Genomic DNA, 15,747 nt, shown 5'->3' with positions numbered 1-15,747 from the left:
CTAAATAGTCCTTATAAATCCATCTCTCAGAAGTTATTACTGTTGTATCTTTTTTGACTTATTTGTGTCTATCAAAAAATATACTTAGGTATAAATTGGATCACAGAACTGATGTTCTTTTCTGCAATCTGTGAAAATGCCTTTCCAGCAATGTCATTTTATTGTTAAATACTTTCTGTAATACAGAACTGCTACTGAGAACTCGGGAAAATAGTATTAACATTGTTCTAAGGCAGTGGTTCTCAATCTTACTAATGACACGGCCCCTTAGTACAGTTCCTGTGGGTCGTGACCCACAGGTTGAGAACTGCTGTTCTAAGGTCTTTGCTGTTTCATATTTTTGTATGTGAAATTTATCAACAGTTTTGCACATTTGTTAATTTTGGCAACATAAAGGTAATGTTGAACTTAAATTTTGTGATTTTTTTTTTTTTTTAATTACTTGTAATTCTGAAGTGCAGAGTACAGTTTAACCACCAAAGTAAGTTTCCATTTTTCTGGAGAATTACTAATAGCTCCCCCACCCCCCACCCCCCCAGCCAGTTTGAAAGCATTTGCCATAAAATTAAATCAGATGTAATCTATTTGGGTGTTACAGTAAGCAAATTAATATTTTACTGAGGAGTATATACTCTTTAGTAAATTTTAATTTATTTGCTTTTTATACTTTATGAATGTGACTTCTTAAAAGCACAGTGAAATTTTATTTCATGGGTTTTACTCTGCTAGAAATAACTTTAAAATTTTCCTTGCATTTAGTAAACCCTAAATTAAAGGTTTTTTTTTTATAGAAGACATCTTTGTTAACCCTAAGTACATAAAGACACACAACAGCCACAAGTGGCAGTTGTTCTCCATTTATAAGTAGACTCACATTGTTACTGTGTTAAGATTTAATGAGTATCATATAAATAAAAACCAGTCATTTGTTAAGACCTAAAATAACTGAAATCTTACTTTTCTCTTTGTGTTAGTGTGCTTCTTTCATGTCCAGAAAGAGGCTGAGATTTCAGAGAGTGAGGAAAGCTGCCATTTTAACCAGACTTACAAAATGTATATGAGGTATCGCAAAAATTCATATGATTTGTGACGTATGTGTTTGTTTACAAATAGTTGAATCTTATTTTACTGAATAAATTGACAGGAAATGTTAAATTTTAAAAATGAGATAGTTATGGTCATTGATACATTCATTCCTTTCTGTATTTTAGCTCTAGCTGTATTACAGTGGTAATTTTTTGTGATGGCTTTGAATGTACTGCACAAAGAAAAAGCAGATAGGTACCCAGTTAATTTATAGGGTATCCATAAAGTACATAAAATAGTAACTATTTTAAATTGCATAGAACTTAATGGACCCCCCTCTGTGTGTGTGTCTGCATGTGTTTCTACAACATAAGGGTAGCTGGCTGAGCAATTGGAGGCACTAAGTGGATGTAATACATTTTGTATAAAAAATTTGTCATTGTTTTATAGTCTTTTTCATTAGTATTGTTACAAGCCCTGAAAATAATTCTTTTATGCGCTTTTTAGTATTTTATTTGTAAATCATTAATCCTTCTGTTGTTTATGATTATGCTAGTAAATATTTTTCATATTTCATTTCCTAATTTTCATTTTTTTGGTTTATATTTGTTGAAAAATACTAAGCTAGAAAGTTAAATTGAGCTTTATTTTTTTTTCCTTGCCTCTTTTTCCAACATTGGCTTATTGGATTTATATACTGCCACAGCTATGTAATTTATCTACATACTTTAGGAAACAACTGCTTGCTTCTGTAATTTGGATTTCTCAGTCTATATTTTTCTGTTTTCTATTCTTTCTTCATGTTATCCTTAATTCTCCTTTTCTAGTTTTCCATGGAGGGGTTGATCTGTTAATCCAGTAATTCAGTTTTTTATAGTATACATACAAATGGTGTGGCAGCAAAGATTGGGTTGCACATAGAGTAATTTGGATACAGTGGTAAAAGAGTGGTGGTAATGAAAATGTCAAAGGCTAAAATGAGCTGAGTGTTACGAGATGTAAAATGATTTTATTTTATTTTATTATTTTTTTTTGAGACAGGGCCTCAAGCTGTCCCCCTGGGTAGAGTGCTGTGGCTTCACTGCTCACAGCAACCTCCAACTCCTGGGCTCAAGCGAGTCTCCTGCCTCAGCCTCCCAAGTAGCGGGACCATACGCGCCTGCTACAACACCTGGCTATTTTTTGGTTGCAGCCATTATTGTTGTTTGGTGAGCCCGGGCTGGATTTGAACCCACCACTTTAGGTGTATGTGGCTGGCGCCTTAGCCGCTTGAGCCATAGGCGCTGAGCCTATAAAATGATTTTAAAACCTTTTAGTGAAGTCTGTAGTTGAGTGAATTAAGAGGGCAGGGGGAGAGGGGTAAGGTGGATGATGTAATATTACCAAATCACATAAAACAGAATTATGCAGTGACTTAGGAATAGGACTTACTATGGAGCTTTAATTTGGAGAAGAAAAAAATACCAAGATAAAACAGAGAAATGTGAGGAAACAGTAAGAAATACAACTGAAGCAAGTTTTCAGGCTTAAACAAAAGTAGTTCTCAGCATACTGCAGTATTTGAAACAAAAATAAATTTAGGAAACATGGAGTATTGGAGGAATTTAATTAAATGCTGCAAAGGGGAATAGTTCCCAAAGCTGAAAAATTTGTATTCTAAACTTGATGGCACAACCTGTAGATTCCAAAACATATTTCCTGTTTAAACTGGTGGATTCAGTACAAGATTCTGGTTCCTGTGTAGCTTGAGATTTCACATAGTCTGTAAGGTGTGCCAGACTAGAGAAATGTGTTGTATGGAGTTGTGTAGTGAGTTGAATTAGAGACTACTCATATATAAAGAATGATTGATATGAAGGGGTATGTGTAGTTAAAAATGACCAGGAATAAAAATATATAAATCATTTGTTGGTGACTAAACAAACAGTTGTAGAGGTATGGAATGGTGGAGACTTAGCAAAATGTCAGCAGTGTGGAAACCCCCAGTCTGCACACCCCATCGATGATTATGGAATGTCATAATAGCATGGGGTTTCACAGTTTAAAAAGGACAAATTGGAGTTAGATAAACAAGTGGGAGGGTATGAAACTATTCAGTATAGTTTAGAGAAAAGGACACTTATGTATAATAGTTGCAGAACTTCTCCAGTATTTGTGAAGCTGCTCAGTCAGGGCCAAAGGATAAAATTTCAAGTGAGCAGATTTTGGTTTGGTACATAAATTTGTAACATTTTAGATCAAAGATGTCTACAACAGATTGTCTTGATATTGGGAATATTAAAATAAAAGATACATGAATTGATGATTATTGTTGGGAGAATTTTTATACTACTTACTAAACAGTGGCTCTGAACTTTTAAGTTTTCTGAACCATTGCTGCAGGTTGATGAAGGTAGTGTGGAGTTGAGGGGACATTTGGGCATTATAATGTTTGATACAAGGAAAGAATGTATACAACCAATAACGAGTATTAGTTATGAAGCCTTCTTTTGTTTTGTAAAGGAACAGCTGTGAATCTATCACTTACAACAAAAGGACTAGGACATTCCCTAAACCAGTATATCCCTTGCATGTTTCTGTAATAGCTTGGCTGTAATTATTATCAGTTTGCTAGGATAACATTAACAGAAGTTCTGATTGCCAGGACTTAAGGAATGAAACATTTTGGAGACAAAACATGGAATTATGGGAGAAAATATTAATAATAAACAAGGTTCTTGAATACTAAGGTTGGAAACCAGTAGATTCAACTGAGTCATTCAGTAAGTGACTTCCATAAGTTCTTTGAGAGATGGAACATGACTTGTTTGACTTCTAATTCTCTAGAACCTAGCTTAGTCCTCCTTTCATTTGCCTTCCCATCTACCCAACCAATCAAGTATTTATTGAGGACCCACTGTGTTCCAGCCACTATTCTAAGACCCAGGGATAATAGAATCTCATGGAACTTAGAGTTATTAATCAAAGAATCACAGAGATACTTACAGAAATACAGCTTAAGTGGTAGATGCATTGTATTATCTAACTGGATGTCATTATATGAAGGCTGTTGGTTTTGTATATTTATATAGTTTTAAATCTAGTTATTGAATTTTCTGATATTTTACAACATTATTTTGGTTTCCTAAGTTTAGTAAAAGTGTTAACCTTGAAAATCATTCTCCCCCTTGATCTATTATATGACTATGGTTATTTATAATAATAGATTTTTCAATATTGAAGTATTCTTGCACTCAAGGTATAAATTATGGTTGGTCTTAGTGCATTTTTCTTTTAATATGCTGATGGATTATATTTCAGATGGTTGTATCTGAAATAACAAATTTATTTATAAAGAAATTTTATCTATGGTTTTCTTTTATGCTATTGTCAGTTTTCATATTGGTGCTGTGATCACTTCATGGTAAGAACTGGGCAGTTTCTGAATAAATTTAAATGATAATAAATTAATACTTGCTTTTTAGTTCGAACAACTGGACTAAAGGATATGTGTAATTTAGATTAACTTTTTCTGACACTCTTTGCTTAATTATTTGCTATACCTATATACATTATATAAATAATTGTATTTAAATTGCTGGTTCTTGAAAACTTCTAGAACTGCTATCATATGGTAATTTGAGATAAACACTGATTTGATACTGGACATTATTAGGCAAGATTTCATTATAAAACTAGAAGTAAAAAAGAACTTTAAGGAAGAAAGAAGGTAACGTAATAGTGTTGTCAAATCCAAGGTAATCTCTTGATTATTGTTGATTTCGTTTACTAGTCAGAGGTAAGCAAATTTTGGTAAATTTAGACAAGCAAATTGTTATTTAAGAGATGAAATTTGTAATATGACTATTGCTATCCATGAAGAAGAAAATGTATTATAGTACTTTTTTTTTTTCTTTTGACAGATTTGAGATTGATACCTAGCCTTGATAATGATAACCGCTTATCAGACAGTAGGCTTCAGTAAACATGAGTCTTTTAGTGTGCAGTAGTTTATTAAATAATTTTTAAAAGAATCTATTCTCTTTATAGGACTTGAGTCATTAGAGTTCTCTTACTTTTTTTTTTAAGAGGTGTATTTATACCCAAGTACTATAATACTGTTATTTCTTTTTAAAAGTCATTGACTTTAGGGATTTCCACTTTTCTTTTTTATATTTCACTCATTAACCCAGTGTAGTTTCATCTTGGAGACCCTCTTTCCCTTGAAAGGTCTTTGATCACCAATAGCTTTGTGATCAAAGCCAAGGTACTGTTTTTTGCTCTTTGTAATATTGGGCACTGTTGATCCACCCTGTTCTTGAATCTTTCATTTCTTAGCTTCTTTGATGCATCTCTTTCCTCTATTTCTCCTATGTACTTCCATTTCTTCTTAGTTTGAATCTTCTTTTCCTCCCCCCTTGAATGTTGCTTTCCTAAGCTCTTTCTCCCTTTACCTTCCCTAAGACATCTCTTCTCCAAGCTTTAACTAGGAAATTAGTGTCTCAAATTTAGACTTCTGCTGAACTTGCAATCTGTTGTTTATTGGACCTCTGTTTGAATATTCCAAAGATACCTAAAAATACAACAAAGTGGTCAGTTTAATCTTGTTCAGACAGATTGGTTCCAAAGTATAAAAGAGGTTTTGGTATTAGTTTTGTTTCATAGGTATTCTTGTGATAGTTGTTTGACGCTATCATTTAGAATGACTGTTCTCTTTAGTGACAGAAAAATTAGGTAAGATATGCCCATATCGTGTTAGTTAAGAGACCAGGCTCTGAAGTTAGTTTTAATAAGATTTGTTATTTGGTGGTATAAATTTTTGTGGTAGATACTAAGGCTGTAGTCTTTTTAAACATGGGATCAATTCAGAGAATGACAGAATAGATCCATAGTTCTTTGAGTTTTATCACATTATCAATGAAATCCTCCCCTGCCCTCTTTTTTCCTTCTGGACTAGCAAGAATATTTTTTGTCTAACACATTTAAAATTTTTACTTTTAACAGAAATTAGCAGAGTACGGAAAGACATGTACAATGACACATTAAATGGCAGTACAGAGAAAAGGAGTGCAGAGTTGCCTGATGCTGTGGGACCTATTGTTCAGTTACAAGAGAAACTTTATGTGCCTGTAAAAGAATATCCAGATGTAAGTATATTTTGTTGTTTTATTCAATTTTTTTTGCTTCACATATTTGGGGAAGAGATATATTTGGTGGTAAATACTCAAGCATTAGCCACTTTAAAAAAAGTTCGTGTGAGGAACTGTGAGTTATAAATAATTTGGCATGGATAATTAAACATTTTTTCTCTAAATATGTTTCTATTTGATTGCTGCTATGTTGCTTTGGAAATGCATGGTATAGATGGTTTTGGATTTCAGAACAAAGTCAGGAATTATGGAGAGGGCATTGGGCTGAGTGTTCAAAGAGTACCAAATGCAGTCCCCCTGCTCATCTTTAATCTGACCTTAGAGAAGCCAGAGCTTGGGTCACGATGTCCTTTCTGTAAAATGAGGATGTTGGACTATAACATTCCATATAGCTCTAAAATTTTTATAAAAACTGTTGTTTATAATCTGAAATTTTTTTCCCCTCTTAGTCCATTGCTGAACTGTTCTCTACAAGCATCTTTTTGCAAACAGCCTCCTTGTCCTGTATCAGTCAATTTCTAAATAAATCCAGGTTCTTTGCCTTTCATTCAAAACCCCTGAAAATGATAATGGTCCATTCTATTTCTCTGACCTCATCTTAAATAATTTTCCCTCTTCTTCATTACACTGTAGCCACGTTGGCCTTTTGGCTTTTTGAGCAAATCAAGTCTGCTCTAGCCCTAGGACCTTTTTGTTAGTTGTACTCTTACCTCTACTGTCTAGCTTCTTCTTGTCGTTAAGAATTTAGCTTAAATGTCACTTCAGAGAGGCCTTCCCTGACCTTATTTAAAAGTTACCTAGCTGCTCATTGTTTCACGTAAGTCTCCTTTTTTCTCTAAACTAGCATTTATCTGGTATTTTTCTGGTGGCATTTATTTATTTTTCTATCTCGCCCCACCAGAATATAAGGTATATAAACAAGAATGTTGTTATTCACTGCTTTACCCCCCCCATAGTATTGTCACAAAACAGACCACCGAATAAATAAAAGAAATTGGTGGCATTTTGCTAGGTTTCAGAGGACTTTTCTGAAAGCAAACAAAAGAAGAGTTAATATTATGGTGTCAGAAATGTGATTTGTGCTCTCAGATTCATTGGTTATATAGACAGAATACTGGTCTGCAGATGGAGAAATAAATGTCTTTAAGTTCAGTTAATGGAAAAAAGCCTTGGTATTTCACTATTTGTATTTCTGATATGATCTTCTTTAAAGCCTATGCAGTCATTCTATTTTTGTAAGTAAGGTAACAAATAGTACTGGATAATGTGGGCAAAACAAAAGTTTGTTGGAAGATTATTGGGTACTGTGAAGAATTAAAAATAGATGGAAAACAAAAGCCAGGAGCTAGGGCATCTCTGAGAACTTCAGCAACAGGGGTTTGTAGACCTTTCTCTGTCAAAAGCCTTGCACATAACTTGGCATCAAAGTCTCCCAGACTTTTATCTTCAAATTTCAGATTCTTACAAAAGAGAATGTGTTTTGAGTCAATTTGCCATATCTAGAGAAGTGTTACCTACCATAACCTAGATAGGACCACCATGGGCCCACCCTAGATATAAAGGAATATTACTAGAAATGGGAAATTATGATTTGGGTAGCTTTCCTAATTGTCTACTACTGTTTGGTGTTTTAGTATCCCCTAAAAGATAGCAGCTTTTCATCTGCTTGTTTAAACCTTAAAGGATAACATTTCAGCAATAGTCATTTACACAGAATATGTAAGATCATAAGACCTTACCAGAAAATATAACCTGGTTCTGTCTGGATCTATTGGGTTCTCTCTTTCCCTCTCTTTTCCTCCCCCTCCCTCTCTCTCTCCCTTGCTCTTCTTCTCCCTCCCTCTCTTCCTCTCCCCCTTACCCTCTCCCCCCTTTCTTCTCCCCACTTTTTTCTCTCCTCCTCTAATCATGTTCCATACAGTCTTGTAAGTCAGGGCTTGAGTCTAGAGGGCACTTTTCCCCTATACTCCTTTCCTCCTTCTGTTAGTTGTGACTCAATTGCTCTGGTAAGCTATGGTTGGTTGCTGGTAGGTATGGGAGCATAACGTTGTCTAGATTAGTAGTTTTCAATGTAGCATGATCCCTAGACTATAGTATCTATACCTTCCGGGAACTTGCACATGTTCAAGCTCCATTCCAGACCTGTTGAATTAGAAACTTCGGGGGTGAGGCCTAATTACCCTTTTAACAAACCTTACAAGATGATTCTGATGCATGCTAAAGTTTGAGAATGACTATACTCTATTTATGTTGTTAGAATAAGCTAGGTTAACAGGTAGATGATCCCATATATGGTCATTTTGCCAGGCATTGCTTCAGGAGTTGGGTAAAGTGATGAACTTAATAGTGTCTCTGCTCCCATGAAATGAGCATTTCAGTGGCAGCAACAGACAGTAAACAAATGATGAACACAAACTTTTAGGTGTAGTCAGTGCTATGGAGAAACACAAAGTAGGGCAAACAGGTGAATAGGGATTATGAGTGGTGGGAGGTGTTCATTTTTAAGGGTAACCAGAGAAGGAATCTCTTACAAGATGGTGGGAATGGAGAGAAAAGAAGAGAATGATGAGGAGGAAGGCAGGAAAACCATCTGGGGAGAAACATGTCAGGCAGAGTGAATAGCAAGTGCAGTGGCTCAGGCATTAGTATGCTTGGGTTCTGTGGGAAGATGTGAGATTGAGGAGTTAGTGGGGCAGTGTAGCACAGTAGTCAGAAGTACCAATTCAGACCCATACTTCTGTACAGTTCAGTCACTTATTTTGTGCAAATTGCTTTTTATTCTTGGTCCTTAGTTTTCTCCTTTCTGTAATGGAGATAAGTTTCTCACAAGGTTTTGAAGACTAAACATATGCTTAGGGAACATATGCTTATTTTCTTTGTTTATAAAGTTACATGGTCCACCTCATAGGATTTTTAAGACTAAATGAGTTAATGTGTGTTAAGTACCTGGAAAATACCTTTATGCTGTGTAAATGTCACAAGGATATCAGGTCCATGAGGGGAGAAATTTATGTTTTTGTTTTTTATTCCCCCAGCACTGTATTCCCAGTTCTTAGACTCATGTGTGGTAAATGGTAGATGCACAATAAATATTTGTTGTGCAGGGCAGCACCTGTGGCTCAAAGGAGTAGGGTGCCAGCCCCATATACTAGAGGTGGCGGGTTCAAACCCGGCCCCGGCCAAAACAAAAAAAAGTTGTTGTACATATTTGTGTGGAACTCATTCTTTCAAATATCAAAATATTGTGAAACCCTTTTTTTCTTTAAACCTTTTGTCTTTTGCATTTGCACATAGCTCGCTTTTTATTGAAGTCAGTGTTAAGTTGGAGGTAGTATTTTGGTCTTGGCTATGAAGGCACGTTAGATTCAGTGTCAGAGAAATGAGGTAGTGCTGAATAATGAATGCCCTTCACAAGGCATTGAGCCATTATGTCTTAATTGTGTGAGAATGAGAAGCTAATATGAAGTAGCCCATTGAAAAAATACTGTTGTTTTTTGGTAAAAAATTTATATTAATATTTATTAGTAAATTTACCTCTACTGTGTACCAAATATATCCTGAGTGGGAATATTAATTTAGTTGAAAAAAACTTTTATTCGATATAGTCAAGTTAGTGGGTTTTTGAGCCATATGGGCCTGGGTTAAGAATCTTGTTTTAACCCTTTACTGTGGTGGTATTTGTCAGCAATTGCCACACATCCTAAAATTCAGTGGCTTAAAATAATGTGTTTATTTGTGTACTCATTGGCTTGTATATTGACCGAGCTCCTGCTGATCCAGGCTAGGACTAGGTCGATGTAGGCCAGCTATGGGTAGGCTTAGATCTTCTCTATTTATGTTCCTGCTGGACCCAGGTTGAATATGAGGCAGTGGCTGCTCCGGGCACATTCTTAACCATGACTGATCACTGGAATGCCAGAGCCAAGCTAAATGGCATAAGTATGTGTTAAGTCCACTGTGGACATTTGGCAAGATCTAGAGGTATTTTTGGTTGGCTAAATTTGGGAGGGGGTACTACTGGCATCTAGTTAGTAGGGGCCAGGGATGCTTTGCTAAACATTCTACACTACACAGGACATCCTCCTCCCACAGGGAATCATCAGCCCCAAAAGTCAGTAGTGCTGAGGTTGAGTAATTGTATTTGCCGTATCAAGATAACTCCATCCACAATGAGCAGGGGACTATAACAGTTGAGATTATTACATTGACTTTGAGCATATGGTTACTTTCTTTGTTTTTAAAGTTACAATGGTCCACCTCATAGCATTGTTCAGGTAGGATTTGTTGGGAGCAGTAGAGATAACAAATGTATGGCACCTGAGAGAGCAGACACTTAGTATGGTTTGGGTGATAATGAAGAAGAAAAAAACATCTTATTCTTGAAGGCCCTCTCACAGTCTTGTATAAAAGATAAAATGCAGTATATTAAATTGTTTAATACTTTCATCAGGCATCAGAGAATGATTATATAAGTAAAAATGATTATATAAGAAAGATTATATAAGTAAAAAGTGTCATGTTTCACATGAGTCAGGAATAATTTTGTTGCAATAATTTCGAGTTGTTTCTGTTTTGTAAGATCTGCCAGAGTAGTTGATGAGTAACAAATATTGACAAGGTCTTGCTGATTAGGATCTGAATTTTCCTGTATATACATAAACAGATTGCTAAACTGTTAGCTTGGGAAATAATTTCATGATTCAGTTTTAGTGAAACTTTTTCTAAGGTTTTTAACTGAGTGTAACTGATTTTTTAAAATAGGTTTTCATTTTGGGTAATGGCCTTGAAAAGCATCTCTCACTAGACCATCATGATCACACATATTGTCAAAGAGTTTTTAAGATGTATGAGTGTCTTCTCAAATATCTTTTCTCCCAGCTTGTAGGATCCTAGCCTGGCAATGAGTTATTTATACATCATATAATAATCTACATTTATGGTGGTGCATGAGTTGCTTTACCATTTAATTTTCCTATGTTTGCAGAAAAAAATTTGGCAAATGACAAGTTCTGAGTTAGAATGGGATTATTTGATATTTTCTTCTGTTTCTCAAGATTGTCCTCTACAAATTGGCTATTGAACCGGAGTTTGTTTCAGAGGGATTATGAGAAGAGAAAAGGGTTAGTGCAGTTAGTTATCTTTCATTAAGTCTTTGTTCTTTTGACTGTTGTGGCTCTTTTTCTGTGTTGAAGGATTTAAGAGTCTAGATATAAACTATTTTCTTTTCTTTTTTTTTTTTGCAATTTTTTTGGCTGGGGCTGGGTTTGAACCTGCCACCCTCGGCATATGGGGCCAGTGCCCTACTCCTTGAGCCACAGGTGCCACCCAAACTATTTTCATTTTTGTTCTTCTAAATAACAAATACGTGTTAAATCAAAACCGGATGATCTGCAAAGTCTCCTTTTTCAATACCCATCATAACCCTTAAATTTTGCCTGAATATGATCTTGATGCATGAGTGAAAAGATGATATTTAAAAAGTAGATGTACACATCTTTCTTCTTGATACTTTGTACAAGAAACTAAATATAGTTTTTTTTTTAGGAAGGTTAGTGTATATTTTTATTGAGTGTGGTTGAGAAGTGGTTCAGATTACGTATGGCTAGAACTTTAGCAGTGTGATTTGATAATACAGAGCATGTCTTTAAATTTTAGAAAGAGAAACTCTTATGGTTGACCTAGAACTTCAAGCAGCCTAATTTAAGGAAGGTCAATTTCATGACTGATTTTTGTTTTGAAGTTTTCTTCTTATTGCACTCTAAGGGTATATTGAGGACCTGCCGCATACCACGTATTTTTAATATGCTCTTTATGGTTTGGGAATACTAAATTTTTTAAAATGTTAGTAGATATTGTTCAAAAAAGAGCTTCAAAAACATTCTGAAAGTAATGAATTTCGTTTAGTTCAGAATTTTCCAGAGTTTAACAATATCTTTAACTTTTAAATAAGCCTTCTCAGTGTTTTTAAAACACAGCCACTTTCTTGTGTAAGTAACATCTTAATATTTAAAAGTTAGTGTTCAGAAGAACAAATGAAAAGATGGTGCTGGCTGCAAGGGAAGAATTATGTTTTGTAAGCATATGTTTCATAGGCTTAGTTGAGATTGACTACCAGCAAAAGAAAAAAATTTATTTCCCTTAGGGCTAGGTCAAGAGACATGTAAGTTACCTATGTTTCACTAGGCCTGTGTTCAAAACTAGTGTAAGTTAAATACAACTCTCATGGCAGTTAATGTATTAAATTAGATTAATTTTATCTAAAAAGAACTTGTTAGGATCTACCTTGTCAAAATTATTGCTATAAGGACCAATCACAGGTATCCCACTTTCATATCTCTAAGATTGTCACCAAAGTAACTAAAGGAATATAATATAAAAATTGGGGACAAGCTTGTTTCTCAGTGCTAACCATATTCTGGAAACATCGATCTGTTTCATAAATAATAAAGGAAAGCTTTGAGGTGCTGATCTGTTGTCAGCTCAGATAGAGAAAGCAGTGTCTCCTGGATCTGAGTAGAGCAGTTAGTAATAGAAACATCCTAGCCCTAACCTGCTTCCCCATAAAATTTGTAAGGGAAAGGTGCTGTTAAGTAGTCAAAACAGTCTTGAGCTCTACCACCTGTCTCAGTGACTGTTTAGAAGTGGGTGACCTAATTTATTTTGTAAGTGAATGAAGTCATTTATGGCTGCCTTTTGATTTGAATTTGTGTGAGTAGAAAACTACTGTAGTTTTTGAGAGAACCTTCCTTAATTTTATCTTAAGGACATTGAAATTGAACTTTTAAACTGCCAGCCTTGGAGCTAAATTTAGTTAATCATTTCATTGGGAAAGCATATTTTATGTTTTAATAAACTCAGCCATCTAGAACAAAGTAGTTCATAAATAAATTGGATATTCCATGAAATCTACTTTTGATTACTATAGAAAAACTGCTTTTCCCAAATCCAGAGTCAATGTCAGTAAGCAGCCAACCTGTCTATCTGGTAGAACTTGACCATCTTCTTGATTCATATTGATAATGATAATTTTTTTATTACTTGGTAAAGAATTGATTGAGTCTAAAATTTTTGTTGTATTGTTTGGGATATAGAGCAATGATTGTTTTGATTAGTTTCTTGCTTGTAAGATCACGTATAAATAGTATAAATTAGCCATTTTAAGGACAGATTAAAAGAAAAGAAGAAACAAATTTGCAAAGTAATTAGAATATGAAAACTAAAAAGGACATACGAATATAAAATAGCAAAATTTTCATGTCCTTTTTGTATCCTAGAAATGTTTGTGTGTGGCCTGCGCTGGGCAGAAGAGCACAGGAATATGAAAAGACATAATCTCATATCTTGTTCTCATAGTACCATTACAGCCATAATCCAGGTATGGAATAATAATAATAACCTTAAGAAAATGGCAGTTGAAATAAAGTGAAGGAAACAGATTAAACTGTGGAACGCTCAGATTTCTTCATCTTTTACATGTGAAGCCTAGGAAGAAAGGAGAGCTTTTCTGGCGGTGCCTTGAGAATACAGAAAGAAGGGTTTTATGATATAGGGGAAACCAACATAAAGAGGTGGTAAACTCACTGTGTTATCAGGACATAATAATTAAAAATCACTGTAAGCTGAATTTACTTCAGTGTAGAACAGTAAGTAGGGTAATACAAAAGACAGCTATCTGTAGATCAGATATGACTAAAATTTATGCCAAAAAAAGTAGTTAACTATAAGAGCACAACTAGTATTTTTGAAACAGTTACGGGGCTGGCAATATTTATGTAGTAAAAGCTATGATGTCAGCTTCAAAAGCCTTCCTAATCTATGGTCAGAACTACACCTACACATTTCACTCCTAGACTTATCTTCAGGGTTGGGAGTGATACCCTGATAATGAATCTAGGAGATGAAATGTGTAGTTATACAAATAAAAATTTTTATGAGATACTAATTTATGAGGATATTTTGATTATGTATAACATTAGAAAAGAGAGGAGAAAATTATTTGAATAATAGTACCAGAGCCAGTTATTGAAGAGACTATTTTTTGCCCCATTGTGTATTTTTGGTGCTCTCATCAAAGATTTGTTGAACGTATGTATGTGAGTAGATTTCTTTTGGGGCTTCTGTTTCATTGGTCTGAGTGTTGCTATAGTTTTGTAATCTAATTTGAAATCAGGACATGTGATGCCTTCAGTTCTGTTTTTTTCTCACAATTGTTCTGGCTGTTTGGTGTCCATTGTGATTTGGTATGAGTTTTAGGATTTAAAAATAAATTTCTATTAAAAATGTCATTGGAATTTTGTTAAGAGAGTGCATTGGATCTAAAGATTGCTTTGGGTAGTTTGGATATCTTAAGAATATTATTCTAATCCACGAACATGGGACATTTTTATTTATATATTCAATTTCTTGATCAGTGTCTTAACAGTTTTCAGCATACAGGTGTTTTATCCATGGCTAAATTTATTTCTAAGTATATTATTCTTTTTGATATTGTTGTAATGGAATTGTATCTTAATTTCTTCTTAGGATAGTTTATCGTTAATGTATAGACTGAATTGATTTTATGTTGATTTTATATCTTGGAACTTTACTGAATTTGTTTGTTCTAACAGTTTTTTTGTGGAATCTTTAGGGTTTCCTACAGAGAGAATTTTATGTCTTCTTTCCCAATTTGGATGGCTTTTTCTCTTTTTCTTGGACTACTCTGTCTAGAGCTTTGATTACTGTGCTGAATAGAAATGACCAGGGTTGGCATCCATGTCTTGTTCCAGTTCTTAGAGGAAAGATTTTGAGCTTTTCACTGTTGAGTATGATGTTGGCTGTGGGCTTGTTATACAAGGCCTTTATTATATTGAGGCATACTCCTTCTGTAAAGAGTTTTTATCATGAAAGGATGTGAAATTTTGTCACATGCTTTTTTCCTACATGTATTGAGATGATCATCTGGGTTTTATACTTTATTCTGTTAATCTGGTATATCACATTAATTGATTTGCATATGTTGAACCTTCTTTATTACATCCAGGGAAAAATCCCACTCGATCACGATGAATGATGCTTTTGATGTACTCTTCAGTTTGCCAGTATTTTGCTGAGGATTGTTGTGTCTGTGTTCATCAAGGATGTTAGTCTGTAACGATCTCATCTTCCTGTGCCCTTACTTGGCTTTGGGATGAGAGTAATGCTGATCTGGCATTACTGATCTCCCTCTTCAGTTTTTTGGGAGAGTTTGGGAAGGATTGGTGTTAAATCCTCTTTAAATGTTTGGGGGGAATTTACCTGTTAAGCTGCCTGGTCTTGGGCTTTTCTTTATGGGGAAGTTTTTGGTTATTCATTGAACCTCCTTTCTAGTTATTGGTCTGTTCAGATTTTCTGTTTTTTTTATGATTCACTATTGGCAGGTTGAACGTTTCTAGGAATTTATCCATTTCTGCTGGTTTGTTGAATTTGGGGGGGGGGTATAATTATATGTAGTTTTTATGATCTTATGGTTGTTTCTCTGGTATTGACTGTAATGTCTCCTCATTCTTTTTTCTTATTAAGAGTTCTCTCTCGGCTCGGCGCCTATGGCTCAACCGGCTAAGGCGCCAGCCAC

At 34.7% G+C, this 15,747-nt stretch overlaps 1 protein-coding gene across 6 annotated transcripts in view; it reads left to right on the top strand.

Annotated features, from left to right (window-relative positions):
- Nucleotides 1–15,747, top strand: part of QKI (QKI, KH domain containing RNA binding) — a 153,216-nt gene that overhangs the window by 33,381 nt on the left and 104,088 nt on the right. For 5 of the 6 annotated variants that reach the window (XR_002774024.1, XM_023514650.1, XM_003792381.3 and 2 more), the window contains exon 2: nt 6,010–6,152. Coding sequence is in view for 5 of the 6 variants with exons in the window: in XM_023514650.1 (XP_023370418.1) it covers nt 6,010–6,152 (143 nt within the window). In the remaining variant the exon portion in view is untranslated. Of the gene's footprint in view, nt 1–6,009; nt 6,153–13,429; nt 13,531–15,747 lie in introns of those variants that run through there. The other variant, XM_023514652.1, reaches the window with a different exon arrangement.

This window comes from Otolemur garnettii, unplaced genomic scaffold (genome assembly GCF_000181295.1).
Source record: "Otolemur garnettii isolate 467f Iridium unplaced genomic scaffold, OtoGar3 scaffold00056, whole genome shotgun sequence".
In the NCBI taxonomy this organism is placed as follows: domain Eukaryota; kingdom Metazoa; phylum Chordata; class Mammalia; order Primates; family Galagidae; genus Otolemur; species Otolemur garnettii.
The sequence above is the reverse complement of the archived record's forward strand: the minus strand, read 5'-3'. Positions and strand labels throughout refer to the sequence as shown.